Source organism: Paramormyrops kingsleyae, chromosome 13 (assembly GCF_048594095.1).
Source record: "Paramormyrops kingsleyae isolate MSU_618 chromosome 13, PKINGS_0.4, whole genome shotgun sequence".
In the NCBI taxonomy this organism is placed as follows: Eukaryota; Metazoa; Chordata; class Actinopteri; order Osteoglossiformes; family Mormyridae; genus Paramormyrops; species Paramormyrops kingsleyae.
Genome location: NC_132809.1, coordinates 33,245,786 through 33,261,739, shown reverse-complemented (window position 1 = coordinate 33,261,739; position 15,954 = coordinate 33,245,786). Strand labels below are relative to the sequence as shown.

Sequence of the window (15,954 nt, the reverse complement as noted above, 5' to 3'; positions counted from 1 at the left end):
TGTGGTGATGTTGTGTGACAAAATGTTACTTATGACCTATAAGTGGTAATGCATTTAGAAAGAAAGTTGCTACCCCAAAAAACACTGCTAGTTACACTGTGGCCAGTTTGGATAGGTTTTGGATAAGTTTGGCACAAGTCGCGTGAATAAAATATAGATTTTCCTACAAATGTGTGGTGATGATGTGTGACAAATTGTTACTTATGACCTATAAGTGGTAATGCATTTAGAAAGAAAGTTGCTACCCCAAAAAACACTGCTAGTTACACTATTGCCATTTTGGATAAGTTTCAGATTAGTTTAGGTTAGGTTTTGGATAGGAAAGGCTCCCAGTTGCACCATTTGCTCTTTCCTCCGTAAAACCTGTTGGGCTGCATCAAATGATATGAAATTGGGCACACATGTAGAAAACAAGTTTGGGAACCAGATTTTTAAAATTGGACCTATTCCATCATGTAGTTTTTGAAATATTTACAAAAATCCAAGACACAAAGACAGGTTTTTGTATTTTTCCAGCTGTTTTTGTTATATTCGCATGTCCATAAATTATACACAGGTTATTCATTTTGTTATTGAACTTCCTACAAGTAAAGGGGTCAACTTTGCTTTTAGGTATCAGGCATGTGTCTGTGACTTTTATATCTGAAGTTATAAGGTAATTATTCCAAAGAGGGAAGAAATGCCCCCCCCATGCAAGGGGCCCCTGGTTCACTCCATATGGTTAAAAGCCGTGATGTCTAAGTATCCGATGCAAAGTGCAGGACATCCACGTTTAAAAGCCGCAATGGCTAGAAGTCCAATGTAAATCCGTAATGACCAGAGATCCAGTAATCAAGTAATTAGCTTCACATGGTTCTGAGCACATGGAAAAAGTCTTTCACCACTACCAATGTTGCGATTTGCCTGGTGCACTGTTCATGATATGCTAATTGAAGGTGTGTGCTGTTGCCTAGACAACTGTGAAGTGCCTGCAGACTAAGCAAGTCAGGAATGCTGTTTGAAGTAATTTCACTTTTGAAAGTTTTCTGTAAGGTGTGCACTTATGAGATTTTGCACACTTATTCATACATATATCTACAGATCTGGCCATTAGAAATGCGTCTATTTTCACGCGGCATCCTGCAATTCGGCACGCGTGATCACGCGGCACCCTGCAGGCGCTTTTCCAGATTTTTTTAAAACGTTGTTGCGCTTCATATAATATCCACCAGGTGGCGCAAGGAACAACATTCTCTAGCCAAACACCATGGCCAGCTCTAGGGGGCGCCAGCGCGGGATCTGACAGAATTCTCGCGAGACCATTTAAATAACTCCGCAAGTTTTTGTCATATACACATTAAAAAAACACCCTCAGAAGCCTTCTACTTTCCAAATATATATAGGTAGAAACTAAATATATTTTTACAGCTTCGTGATACGAATAGAAAGAACAAGAGTGACTGACTTAAGCGTCTGCGTCTCGAAGCAGCTCTGATCAATTTAAATTTTTTAATAAAATTTTGATCAATCTGATCAAAAGAACAAAATGGGAAATCGGAAAACGAGCCATTATCCGTTTTGTCGTTTTGGTTTTGGAAACAAAAACTGATAAATACGAGTGGTTTTCCGTTTTTCTTGTTTTGGTTTCACATTAAAAACGGATGAACGAATGATACACGGATTCTGCTGCTTTGCCTCTTTCTCTCTACTATGAATGTGGGGATCGGTGGATTGTCATTCCCTGTTTCACTGCCAGGATTAATTGTATAGAGCGAGGGGTTTTATTATTTCTGTGTGTCTTAAGACTGTTTTTGGGTTGGGACGCCATTAGGGAGGAAGGGAACTTTGTGGTGGCATTTTGTATTGTGTGCAGCAGCAGGGCGCTGGTATGTGTGCCTGGAACCCTGTCAGCACAAGTACGTCGGCAGCATGTGGCTCAGTGGGCTAAGGCTGTGTGCCTGTAATCACAAGGTCGCCGGTTCAAACCCAGCCTTAGCACGTCTGTGGCTCCTTGAGCAAGGCTCTTAACCCCCAGCTCCCTGGGCGTTAAGAGCAACTTGCAAAGAGCAAGTTGAGGGAGGCGTAAAAACAATTTCCCCACGGGGATCAATAAAGTATCTGTTATTATTATTATTATTATTAATACGTCGCATAAACGGCGGATGGTCGCAATTAGATCGCGTTCCATTACGAAGCATCGCGTTTTACTCGCGAAAACGTCGGATCGTCGCGGTGTTGAAAAGCGTTGCTTGCTTAAACGTCGGATCGTCGCTTTTAAGTCGAAGGTCGCTTTTTGGTAGGGAAAACTACGCATCACGTCGGATCTTTTTTAGAAAAGGGTTTGTTTGACCCTGGAAGTAGTAATATTACTGTAATAAAATTATTTAATGTAGTAATATTACTTGTCATATAGGGCATGGTATGATTTACATAGCTATTTTATATACTGGACATTAAATGTTTCTTATTATCGATAATTATGTTTAAAGATATCCTGTTTATATGACTGTATTTTAAATAAGAGTGCGCACTTGCATGTGTGCATGAGGATCTATTGAGAGATGTCCCACTGTGAGTGAAGACTTGGCAATGTGCTTAACTGGTGTGGCAGAGGGGATAAAACACCAATGAAAAATACAAAAATCGTCAATGTGATTATTCGTAAGTAAAACCAATGTTTAACCAAAATTAAAAATCGACCTTTTGGGATTTTTATCCTTATTGTTTGAACACAATATGGGTTTAACCTCCCCATGCACGCTACATAGTTATTTCCCATGGTTTTCATTGATTTTAATGCCCAAAGTTGCTTTTCTGTCAGACTGCAGGTAAAAATTGAACCATCAAATTCTAAAGGGATAACCTGTTTATGATTAGACCTTATTAAATGGTTAATGTCAATGTAAGTGACCGTTGTGTCCGTTCTGTTTTTTAGAGTCTGCATTATGGAACGGCGTATCAGCGACGTGGCGCCGACGTACTTGTGCTGACTGGGGAGTTGTAGTGTTTTTGTTCCAGGCTGCCATCTTCTGCCTGACTGCTTAACCTTCTACCCTGTGTGGACCAGCCCAGAGGTTTTAATTTGCCGTGTGGATGGTGTTTTATTGTGATTGTTAATAAAAGACTGTAAGTGGAGTCACGTCTCTTGCTGCCTTGTATGACGGACCTGAGTGCATTTTGGAGTTTTACTTAGCTTAGGAACTATTTCCCTGGGTGCAATTCCCAGGGTGGCGTAATTGGTGTCTTAAGGGGTGGTTCCCCCAAACTCTGAGCCCAGCGCTGCGGCACAACATTCATTTGGATAAATAAATAAGAAAAAGCTAACTCGTAACTATTTCTGGCTCCTTTCATTGAATATGTAGCAATTAACTTTCATGTGTATGAATGAGCCATTGTCACCTGGCCACGTCCCTACCCCACTTTTATGGCGCTAATGGGGACGTACAGTATCTGGATCGCGTTTCACCGCTGCACTGTTAATCAAATTACCATGCGAATGCGATCTGAATACGCGCTAATGCGGCTATTTAGAATGTGAATAGCGATCTTCGGGTGAGAGCGGTACTACACGCCCCCGATGCCGATTTAACCCAATTTTAAAAACTGTAATACTTCCGACAATGGACGTTTTGAAAAGAAGACAGTGAGTGACCTACTCTGTTTCAATTTGCCTTCTCAAATTACGAATTGGCTAAAATGAAATCTATAGATGTAAAATAATAGATATAAATAATAATAGATATTAGGTGCATATCCAATCATTTGTGCGGAGAGTGAAAGCTAAAACACGTTTTTTGGACATGACGCAAGCGTGATCAGAAATTCATTATAAATTTCAACATTTTAAAGCAACATCAAATGAAGATATGCATGTTTGACAGGTAGCTTGTCTTTTTCAGGGAACAACCCTGGCCAGGGGGCCAGCCCATCACAGGGCACACTCGCACACCATTCACTCACACATGTACACCTATGGGCAATTTAGTATCCCCAATTAGCCTCAGCATGTCTCAGAGACTTGAACCCAGGTCCCAGAGGTGTGAGGCAACAGTGCTAACCACTGCACCACCATGCCGCCCCTATATCCTAATATTGAAAATAATTTAGCCAAATAAACAGAAGGCTCACTTTTCAAAACAATAAAGGTTTTATTATATGACTGACAATGAATACAACTGTTAAGTATCAAAAGTGCTCCAGTGAGTTCTGCAAGTTTTTTTTTTTTAAAAAAGTGGAAAAGTTGTTCTTCTATTTCGGAGAAGTTCGTTAAGTCTGTCTCTTATCAGCTTCCAGTCACGAACTGCGGGGTTGAATCTCCGACCAACAGCATCTGAAAGTGCTTGGCGAAGGTTGTTGGGTAGTGCATTTTTCCCCCTGGAGCCGTCAAAGTTAACAGAACCTGCCCAGTTCTGATAAAGGTTTAGAGGAATTAACCTTTTAAACAAAAGAACAGCGAAACGATCTGCCCTTGGTTTCCCGTCTGGTCCTGTTGAGTCCAGATATAGTTTATTCTCGGTCTCTAATGAAACATGATTTAAAAGTACATCTGGAAGGATTACCCCCTGCATGAGAGACCGGCGAATATGATGATGGTGATGAGAACGGGAGGTGTTTCTTGGTGTTTCAGGCAAACTCAAATGGAATGATGCCATCACGGAAGGATGAGAAAATGCTGAATAATCTTGATTCGGCGAAGTTTCACTATGATGCATCGAATTCGTCACCTCTGGGTTATTGGTTAATCCTACAGATGCTGAGCCCGCTAACGAATGATCTGGACTGGTTTGTAGGTTGAGAGTCCGGACAGTTAATGGTGTAGAGGCTGAAGAAGGAACACCAAAATCAGCATTACCCAGGTGCGCTGACAGCGAATGGTCTTCGTGAGCAGACCGAGGAGATGACCACATCTCAAAAGACTGTTGGCAGTCCATTTGAGTATCCACAGACGTTGAAGGATCAACGGGTGGATCTGTGGATGTGGATTGATCCGCTGTCGGAGGATGAGTTTTCTCGCTGAAATGCGCCTCCAACAAACCAATCCTTGCCTCTAAATTCAGAAGCCTTCTTGTGAATTCTGACATCTGTTCCTTGGAAACAGTGACTGCAGCAGGACATCTACGTTCAATTAGAACAGCCTGTAGATGGTAACATTAAAATTAGTTGTGAATATGATGTTCACACCGCAGACAGGCATATGAAGCTATACTGCACATGGCGCTGCTTGCGTAATAATAAATTAGCAAATACCCACCGATTTCTTTTTTACAAGCCGGGTAGTCCCTGTTTTATTTTTGGTCTGTGGGCTCTGCTTGTTCTCTTTGCCGGAATTCTATTGAGACAATATGTATGATGGTTAGCACACAACAAACAGCTGAATGTACAAAAAAATGTAAGGAAGCGTTAGGCAAAAAACATAGCTATAAATTAGCAAATACCCACCGATTTCTTTTTTACAAGCCGGGTAGTCCCTGTTTTATTTTTGGTCTGTGGGCTCTGCTTGTTCTCTTTGCCAGAATTCTATTGAGACAATATGTATGATGGTTAGCACACAACAAACAGCTGAATGTACAAAAAAATGTAAGGAAGCGTTAGGCAAAAAACATAGCCAAATACATCATAAATTATAGCCTACATACCTTTCGCTTGCTGCTCCAAGTGGAAGCGCTCTTCTTTGAATAAAATGCTGTAGCCTCCATTTCTTTCTCGCGCAGTCAATACAAATGCATGCAGTGACAATTTGATAATAGGTCAGCTTTTAAATACGATTTAAAAGACCGTAAAACGGCATGGGCGGCGCTAGGGAGGGGCTATCAGGTGCTATATAGAATGAAATGTTTATGAATAGCAGAATGGGGGTGGGGGGGCTGAATGCTGAATGCATGCCAGGGAAAAGGGGAAAGCTTTCCTCACAGGCTCCACCTACAGTATGACGCACCCTCTTTTCACAAAACATTAGTGTCCACACCCCTGACACACTGTACGGATAAATACAGTCCATCCACGTGTAAAGTCATCTCACAATGACCAAAATCAGCAAGCTGCATTCCCAAGACATCAGGGTGATGAGGTCTGCTGGAAGTTCTACTCAAGAAATATCCCGACATCTGAAATCCATTGGTGTACACGCTACATTGAGCACTATCAGAAGACATTACAAAGAACGATCATCGCACAAACGTAATCCTCGCAAAATAACTGAGTAAGTTACCCACTGCATGAGGCGAACACAAACACTAGCCTAAATACTGGTTAATGCTAAGTGGTGGTTATGCATAAAATGTCAAATGTTTAACTATTTTCTGTTTTGCCCTTGATTTTAGGGACATTGTCCTATCCATAGAGAATATCACTCGTCAGAATGATGAACTGGCGTCATGTTCCGTGAAAAAACAGCTATGGCGTGACAGCAGAGTGGAAATAAGCGAGCGATCCATTCGGAGGATAAGGCAAAAGCTTGGGTGGAAGTATGGGAAAACTCGACATTGTCCCATGATCAGAGACAAAAATAAAGAGTTACGTCTCCAACAAGCCCAGAAATGGATTGCTGAGAAGGAGTCATTTCACGATGTCATTTTCACTGATGAAACAACAGTGGCTTTGGACCGCTTTGCCACCATGTCATTTCGTAAGAGTGGGAGATACGTGTCTAAACCAAAGCCAAAGCACCCGCTGAAAGTTCATGTTTGGGGAGCAATATCCAGACTGGGTCCGGGACCGATTGCAATCTTCGAAGGCATAATGGACCGGTCTTTCTTTGAAAATGCTATTGTAACAGAAACTGCTGCCCCATACATTAGGGAAAACTTCGGAGCACATCACCGTTTTTTCCAAGACAATGACCCGAAGCACACTGCTGCAGGCAGACTCATTGCTGAACAGGGTATAAACTGGGTTAAGACTCCCGCCGAATCCCCCGACATGAATCCCATTGAAATGGTGTGGCATGCTCTGAAAGATTATATTCGAAAGGTAGCAAAACCAACTACAAAGTCTGACTTAATTGCCGCCATAAATAAATTCTGGTTCGAGGAACTTACAGCAATGGCATGCAACAAGTACATAAACAGATTGTTTAAAGTTCTTCCGACTGTGGTGGAGCGTCAGGGTGGACATACTGGAATGTAAAAATGTCTAAAGTCGTTTAAAAATGTCTAAGCATTGGCAAAACTGTAAAATGAAAATATACTGTACATTTCTGATCACTTCAATAAATAAGTTTTTTTGGCATTGTTGTTGTTGAGAATCTGCTGTTATCAAAAACATAAAATAATAATGATAAAAATAATAAAAATAACGTGTCCCGTTGTAAAGTTGTTGCCGTATTGTTGTGTACAAAGTTGTAGCAATATGAGATCCTAATAGTCTATTTTGAGAATAAAGGCATAGCATTATGTGCGTTTGAGTGGCATATTAAAACAAAAATCTAAGAAAAAGTAATTGAGAAAACGGTGGTCTATGCTGGTGTATGACGATTGAGATCGCAAAATGGCCTTCAGAAGTTAAATTAAAAACTGCAGAGCATTGTATTTCGTAATTGCATGTTGGCCTATTCTTGTGATTCATAAACTATTACTGCGCAACTAACGAGTAACACAGCGCAGATATTCCTTGCTTCTTGGACTAGCACCCTAGCAATCAGTGGCGGACTGGGACAATAATTTAGGCCGGGAATTTGACTCCACTCCCAGGCCACCTCTGCTGCTGCAGTCACCACCACCCTATTCATGTAATCTACTGGACTGATAAACTTGTAGGCTAACCCTATTATTGTAACAGGTAGACTACCAGATGCAATATAAATGAATAAAAAAATAACCCTTAACAACTCACTAGGAATACACCATTTATACTATCTGCTTTGTTGACTCTAAGAAAAAAGGCTTCAGCACTTTCTCTATGGATACTGCTTCTCTCATGTTCCTGTACTCTCTGATGGGCATGTTTCCAGGCCTGCATACCTCCTTTGACAAATGCACTGTCACTGCCTAAAGGTTTTGCAAATGCAAGACATACTGAGCAGAATAGGGAGTGATTACTTTCATTGTATGTCAGCCATTTTCTGTTTGTGCCATCTTTTGAATGGAATACATCAGGAATGGCTCTTTCAGATGTTTGAATTGGGTGATACTTAAAAAAAAATCTAAATCCTTAGACTGTGGACGGGCAAAATAATCAAAAGAGATATCAAGGCTTTCACTGTCTCCTTCATCTTTCCCTGAATCCTTCTCTCTCTCACTCTGCACATCTACAGTAGTTGCTCTGCAATATGAAATAAGCGTGTTCAATAATCTGTATTTATAATTGTGCAGCCATCAGTTGTATGTCCCCAAAATCACAGTCCTACTACTGATCTTATAAATCATAAAAAGCACATGTAGTTTAAAAAGTATAGCCTGCTGTCTGCATGTTAAGTTTTGCTTATCTTAAACTTTACCTGAAGGTTCCTGCTCTGACTCAAACGCTGAACTGTCCACCACCTCTAGCTCAACAGCAGGAGCATTTGCAGCACTAGTGCTACTGCTGCTTCCTTCGTCACCTTTTCTAGTCTACATATTGTAGACTAGAAATGAAAAATCAAAATAACTAATACTGTATTCTTTTGTATTCATCTACTTGATTTATTTATTATTTAAAACAATTTGACCCACTAACACTATTCTGTCTACTTTTTATTCATTTTTATTTATTATTTAAAAAAATATGCTACATGTAGACGAAACGAGACTTGACACAGCACAGCAGCACTTACATATTGTTGCTCGTTTGTTGGTTTAATTTTATCTATTGTGATTATCTTAGTGATTTGGATGAAAGTGTTCGTCTGCCAAATTATTATAAATATAATATAACAACCCTTCAAATTACAAGATCTAACCTCACAAATGTTAATGAGAGGGGGTCGTTCGTGTCATTTTTAACACTAGCTTTTTATTTTCTGGTGAGAATCCCCAGCAAATCCCCAAAGGCAAAAGAAGATCATTTCTGAGTCTTCTAGTAACGGAACTCCGTAACCGATTCATGCGCAAAGTGTTGCAAATGCAGGTACGGAGGTTACTGGGTCTGCAAACGCTGCAAACACTGACTATGAAACCACTAAGATGATGAAGAGGAACTGAGGGGCTGAGAATTTTTTTTTACTTCTTTTATTATTATTATTGATTCTGTTTTTAGTGTATTTTTGACAAATAAAACACTTGTGTTTCTATATTTTGTGAAATTGTGTCTTTCATATTTGTGGGTCAGTCAGAGTGTGGGATATTTTGTATAGACATGGCAAGCTTGCCAGCAGCAGTGGGGGTAAAGAAATGCAAATGTGACAGAGTTCACAGGTAACTAGTGTTTTTGCACAACAAAACCAGGAGGACAATGGAGCTAATGGCCTCTCCATCCGAGGTCGGGCCGAGGGGATTTCACGTAGATTTGCGTAGGTTTAGCAAACCTAGTGTTAAACGTGCCAATTCACCTTTCACCTTCCCCCACCCTATGAATAAAGGAGAGAAGAGCAGGTTTGGCTCTGGGGGGTTAAAATGTAATTCAAGATATTTTAAATTACTGCTGGTTAAAAATACTACTTACAGGCCTAATCACAGTGAGGTGGTGCTCATGCTGAATGGCACAGACTGTATGGACTGTTTAAATTGAGCAGTGCAACGTTTTATATGTTCCTTTAACTATATTTGATTTTGATAATGAACAGCTAGGGTGTCAAGTTAGCAAAATATATTGCGTGTACCGGAGCCTGCGTGATCACTGCATTTTTTAGTCTCCTTTGAGAAGAGACGGTTACTCTGTAATTTATGGTCATACAGACAGAAGCTAAACATAATTCAAAACTGTAAAATATTTCGCGAAATATATTTTTTTCTGTTTTATAGGCTACCATTTCATTGATTGATTCGTTGTAAAATAATGCTTACATTGTCCTTGAAATAGGCTATAGGAATTAAAAGAATCCATAAAGGCTTGCTTTATGTTATGTTTGTTTATTAACCCGTGTTTTGTTTTCATCTACAGAAAAAAATAAACAATGTTTGATGGTCAAGCTCCAGCTTATAGCGAATGTTTTAACGGGTTTTCAGCTTTTAAAATGTATGTTTTCTAACAGGAAATAATACACCCCAACATACCCCTTATATTTAACGGTCAAAAAATGCTCAAAACGTTTTTCTAAATTAACTAAAAAAACTAAACTAAATTAGACTAAATATAATCACTTTGCCAATACATACAAAATTGAACTAACGGGGAAAATATTTTTGTCCCGTCAATTGCTTCGATATCACTGTCAGTCACCGCTCTTGCGAGAATGAACCCAGCATAAATATGCAGATGTAAATAAATATATTTAGCATAGCCAAATGTATTATTTTAAATTACTGCTGGTTAAAAATACTACTTACAGACCTAATCACAGTGAGCACCTTAAATCCGACAGGAGGAACCAGGGCTCGAACCTGCAACCTTCCAGTTACCAAACGATAGCACTACCCCCTGCGCCACCATCTTCACTTACAGGCTTAAAGCACAGACTGTATGGACTATTTAAATTGAGCAGTGCAACCGTTTGTTATTCTTTTAACTATATTCGATTTTTGATAATGAACAGGTTGCTATGTCAAGTTAAAAAAGTAGAACAGAGCTCTGGAAGCGGAACAGATACCTACGAGATCAAATGCGGATATCGCGTTATTCACGCTCACGTGCTGTGTTGCTGATAAACAAGATATAGTTTCAGTTCTGTTGCTTTTATATGGAAATAAATACGATACACAAGACATGATATTAGATTAAAAAATAAAACATTTTTGAAGAGAATGCAACATCACAATTGTTTGAACAACTGTGTCCTCAGGCAGCTCGCGGTGAAGTTCGCTGCCGCTTCAGTTCAGTGCGTTACATGACTGCCCCCTACTGATCATGTCTTTCCTGTGTCAATGCATTTTCTGTGTTCACGGGAAATACTGCGGTGTCACGCGAGATCACTTTCCTTCCGGCGCGCAATTTGAATGGCCAGATCTGTACTTTGTGGTTTCCATATTTAAGACCTCTAGCTTGATCGGCTAGGCCGTGATGCCCTCAGCTTAGTTTGAGGCCTGTCCCCATACGTGTGCATTGCCTAACTTGGCAAATTCTAAAGCCCACTGCGGCTCAGTGGTAAGGGCTGCACTAATAAAACTTGGCTTATTCATGCATGAAACTAGTTTATCTGAGTGAAATTTCAAGCCCCTAGTCCACACGGTTCAGCTACAGGACCCCCTCAGGTTACCTGCCACTTTAGTGCTTAAAAGTGATTTAAAATGTAAATGTACATGGCCCCCACACATGTTCTGTAACTGCTGCATTCTTGAAACTTGGCAAGTTAATTAATAATTATATGTAGTATGAGCAGGCCGAATTTCAAAGCCATAGCTCGTACGGTTCGGCCATAGCGGCCGGTCAGCTTCATTTGAGGCCTAGTTTTTAATGTCTCCATTGACTTAACATTGCCTATGTTAGCAAATTTAAAGGTCAACTGCGGGACTTTGGTAAAGGCCACAGTCATCAGACTAGGCAGACGTATCTAGTTTACGTGTGATAAATTTCAGACCTGTAGGTGGTACGGGTCGGTCGTAGGCCCCCCCGAAGCCCCCCGAGGCCATAAAGCGCATATCCGGAACCGCACGACGCATTTGTGGAAAGGTCACCAAAAGTAAAGCCCCTTCTTTGACATGAAGATCTGCTAATTAAGGTGATATCTATACATGAAATTAGAGGGCAGACTCTGTAGTTTTAGTAGCACTTTGAATGGTGTTCCTAGGCCACTCCTAGCTGAAGTTATGGGCTGTGAAGTGACAGGTGTGGTGCCTACATTGACTTAACATTGCCGACCTCACTGACTTTGAGGGCCTATAAAAACTGTTCTGTGAGGTCTACATCAATGAAACTTTACAGTTGTGGTCGGCAATGTCCCATGTGTGTGCTGTAAAAAAACCAGGCCTCTGGGTCACACGGCCTAGGGCACAGGTACCTTTATGTACTTTGCGGCCTAGCGGTGAGGCCTACGCAGCTGATTCTCCAGTATGTGATATAGACCTCTGTGGGGCTCCACCGTGCCAAATATCACGCTCCTAGGTCAAACGGGCCGGCCGTGAGACCACCTGACACTAAACGGTCAATAAGACCTGTCCCGTGTGGTCTAGACCCCCCGTGTGGTCTAGATCACTGATGCAGACCACCCTCCCACATCAGTGTTCCAAATTTCAGACCTACAGCTCTAACCAAACTGCAGTTGGTTATTTTTCTAACGACGCCCCCTCCGAGCTTCGGCAGCCTTTCGACACGGTGTAGAGGGCCTAGACCCTTACCCTAATTTCTTGGCCCAGATGAGGCAAAATATTATGAAATTGTGCTCCTGCTGTATGTAGGGGGCATAATTATAACAGACATGTATGGCGGGACTTTGCGCCGCCGACGTCCGGTGTCGGGAGAGCTTTGACCCGTCCTCCTACGTCGCTCCTCCGCCGAGATATCGGCTAATTGGCTCTAATATGGTGAACGCCCATACGGCGCAAAGTCGTCCTCTTTGATGTTGGGAAACCCCTTCTACGGGCATTATGGGGGCATAATTTTAACAGACGTATGGAGGGCCTTCTCTGGAGCGGCTCGTAGTTTCCGTTGAACTTTGACCCGTCGTCATTTGTCGCTGCTCCGCGGAACCATTACCTAATTGACGTTAATTGAAAAATCAATAACCCAGAAATGCGTCGTGTCAATTCTGGAAACGAGATTACACCTAACAGTTCCGATGCACCACGTCTGATGGCACTCACCTGCTAATTTCAAATCAAGGAGGCATAATTTTAATGGACATGTATTGGGAGGATTGTACAGTACGCTGTCCAGTAATGTCAGAAACATTTTTGATCATCTTCCTAGGTCACTGCAACGTGAAGTTATGGCCTGTCAAAGGCAGCCATTCACTTAACATAGCTGTAGGAATTAATAGCTCAAATAAATTTTAATATTCTCCACCAATATGTTTGAATTAATTAAAGTTTAATTAATTATTATTTAATGCTGATTATTAATCAATTGTTATGCCGAATGGTCGGCTCCTCCAAACTCAATTGCGGTATCCCTGTGAGTCTGTTAATGTGAGACTTAAATGGGATTCACTAATTACCAGTATCGCTTAGTAACCTGGGTTAGAAGGCTCGTCCAGCGAGCTGCATCACCAGGTAATGTACACGATTGGTAGCGAAGCTCCCCTCACGGCCAATGAGAGAGAGTCTCGCGATGTTTCAGGCGAGTTTGAGGTTCAGAGCGTGTAGCAAGATCGCACAATGGCAGGAACTTATTATGAGACACACAATGACGGAGGCTAAAGTTGTGTAAAAGACATGCATTTATTCCTAGCTAACACTACAACTGACATAAGACAGACATTACACCTAACACAAACAACAAACACGAAATAACGGAATAAAACAAACAATGTAATTATGAAAATGCAATGACCGGATTTAAATGAGTAACCTGAAATGGGAAATACTGTTCTGCAAAGCAAGCACAGTTTGTGGAAACACGACCCTAAAGTCTTATAGCAGGTTAACAGAACAGCTTAAGTTGTTAGAATGAAAGGAAGTTGGTTTACTTGGTTGAAGAGTGAGGGGGGGGGGGGGTCTTGGCAGTTGATGGCAGAGCTGCTGAGCGGATGGCACTCAGGAAGGCGCGGCGTTTGGAGCAGTGGAGTGGAGTCCCTTTAGATTCTCTCTCCTGGTGAAGCTTTGTCTTGGGTGCTGTTCTCTGTTCAGCTGGGCCTTCACCGGAGGGCTTCTTGTGGGTTTCTCTTCTCCCGGGCTGATGTTCTCCTTCGGGCGGATGGTTTTCTCTGCGCCGGCTGGCGGTTGTTCTGCTCTGCTGCTGGTTGTTCTCTGCTCGCTTTTGTTCTGAGGTGCCAGGATTTTTATGCTGTAAAGTCCATGAATAGGGATGACCAGGAATTCGACTCCTGGCCCAATGGCTGGCCATCCATTTGGCGGGCTTTCGGAAGGGGGTCTGTTTCAGTCCTTTTGGGATTTATGGCCCGCCAGATTCTACCTTTACTGATGATTTTCATTAAGCTGTTATAACTTTTGATACATCCACTTTTATGGTAATCACTGACCAGATTTGGAATCAGGGGTGATTAACAATCAGTTTGATACCAAATATGCCATACCAGCTTCACAGGTACATACCTCATACCATCTGCATTAATTGATTAAACAATTAATTATTGTATCTATGTGACTGATTCACATCAGTATAGGATACAGGGGTTTTGGGTTGCACCTCAACAGATGTTACACTTTATGCGGATATTACATCAAATATTCATATTACAAACAGCACATCTTATCCATAGATAGGCGTGGCCGTTAGTTTGTGGTAATATCAATATAAGTTGCACATCTGGAAAGAACATAATTTGTTTGGTGTGGCTTATGCCAATTCATCTTCTCCAGAATGGATAAAATACACCTTAATTCAGTTCTTTTAACATAGCATGGTAGAAACAAAGAAACTTGGTGAGGTCCACCAAGATCAGATAAGGACCACAAAGGAATGTTGGAAGAGAAGGGGGGGTTTTTAACACAGAAGACTCTCTAAAAGTTAGGACACATACAAACATAACGTATCTGTATATTGAGACTAGTAGTCGTGAGTAAATCAATATACAGGGTATACAAAAGCCAAACTTAAATGAAACTTCCTTTAGGGTGTTTGTCTGTTGGGTGAGTGAAATGTAAGGCAGAGTGTATGTGGAGGGGGTTGGGTGCCAAGTCGAGGGACCCCTGTCCGGGAAGTCCACTCTGCTTGTCTGTAGGTCCCTAAATCTTTGGGCAATAAAAGTTGGAGTGCTAGCCTCCCTGGTTATCTGTGTGTGTGTGTTTGTGTGTGTAACCCCCCTTTGGTGCCTCTCGTACCAGGCTCGGCCTTGTCTCAGGCCACCTGGAATTTAAGCCCTGTGATATGTGCATGTGTGATCCTACATATCCCCCCTTTCGGCTGATGATGGCATTGCCATCATTCAGGCGACGGAAGTTGAAACAGGATCACCACCATGCAACGAGGCATTGTTGACATCCCATTGTTTGGCACTCTGGGTGGCACAGTGACAGGATGGACAGGGAGGAGGCGCAGGGGCTGGCGCCTGGCTTCTGGGACCGCGAGGAGTGGTGAATCTTATGTCGAACAGGTTGCCAACGGCTGCTGCAGCTCCCAGCAGGGTGCTCAGGAGCCTCTTGGGCCGTCGATTGGACTCAGCTTGGGTCACGGTCGTTGGGTTACTGCTCCAACCTGTGGGTAGTGTCAGCGGCAGCATGATGCAGGGCATCCTGAGTCCATCTGACACCTGTCCCACTAGTTTGGGGTCTCTCGTGCAGGTAATGGCTCAGTTGACATCGTCCGACGAATACTCTCTGTGTGGGTACAACAGTTGGTAATCAAGAGACCGGGCTGTTCCCGGAAGACGATGCTGGGCGGAGGTCCAGGGAACGCCGTGTCAGACTGGAGCCTCAGCCTCCTAGGCAGAGTAATGCTAATAGCGGGGGCAGCATCACCCTAGTAATAGGGGGTAGAAAATAAAGACCAGATTAGGATTGAGGGGGTGAGTCGAGACTCTGAATGTTGTGCACACCGGTGCAAAGGGAAAGGGAGAAAGAAATAGTGGGCAACAATTCTCGGCCAGAGAACGATTGCAAAGAAACAAACGGGACAAAGAAAATTGCAAAACCGGATCCTCTTCAGTAATTTCCCGGGCACGCGTGAGCCACCCCAGGTCCTTACCAAAAACAACAACCAAAATAAAATGAAAAGCTATCAAAAGAAAGAAACAGATAAGTACGGCAAAAACTGAAAAGGTCACCCAGATATCAGTAGTCAGGCCCACCACCTTAATCTACCCTATCTGTGACCATCTTTCCTCCCCTTTCTCTTTGGTCTTTCTCCTTG

General features: G+C 42.1%; 1 protein-coding gene and 1 long non-coding RNA gene across 2 annotated transcripts; one reads left to right on the top strand and one right to left on the bottom strand.

Annotated features, from left to right (window-relative positions):
- Positions 1-1,175: 1,175 nt before the first annotated feature.
- Positions 1,176-3,114, top strand: LOC140578287 (uncharacterized). Its single transcript, XR_011982371.1, has 2 exons — positions 1,176-2,640; positions 2,915-3,114. It is a non-coding gene; the product is annotated as an uncharacterized lncRNA (long non-coding RNA).
- A 1,043-nt stretch (positions 3,115-4,157) lies between these two features.
- On the bottom strand, positions 4,158-10,995 carry LOC140578239 (uncharacterized). Its single transcript, XM_072698670.1, has 4 exons — positions 5,616-10,995; positions 5,419-5,496; positions 5,231-5,308; positions 4,158-5,114 (listed from the first exon to the last, which is right to left on the bottom strand). The coding sequence occupies exons 1-4, from the start codon at positions 5,673-5,675 to the stop codon at positions 4,203-4,205; spliced, it is 1,128 nt and encodes a 375-aa protein (XP_072554771.1). The 5' UTR covers positions 5,676-10,995; the 3' UTR covers positions 4,158-4,202.
- Between the last annotated feature and the right edge of the window lie 4,959 nt (positions 10,996-15,954).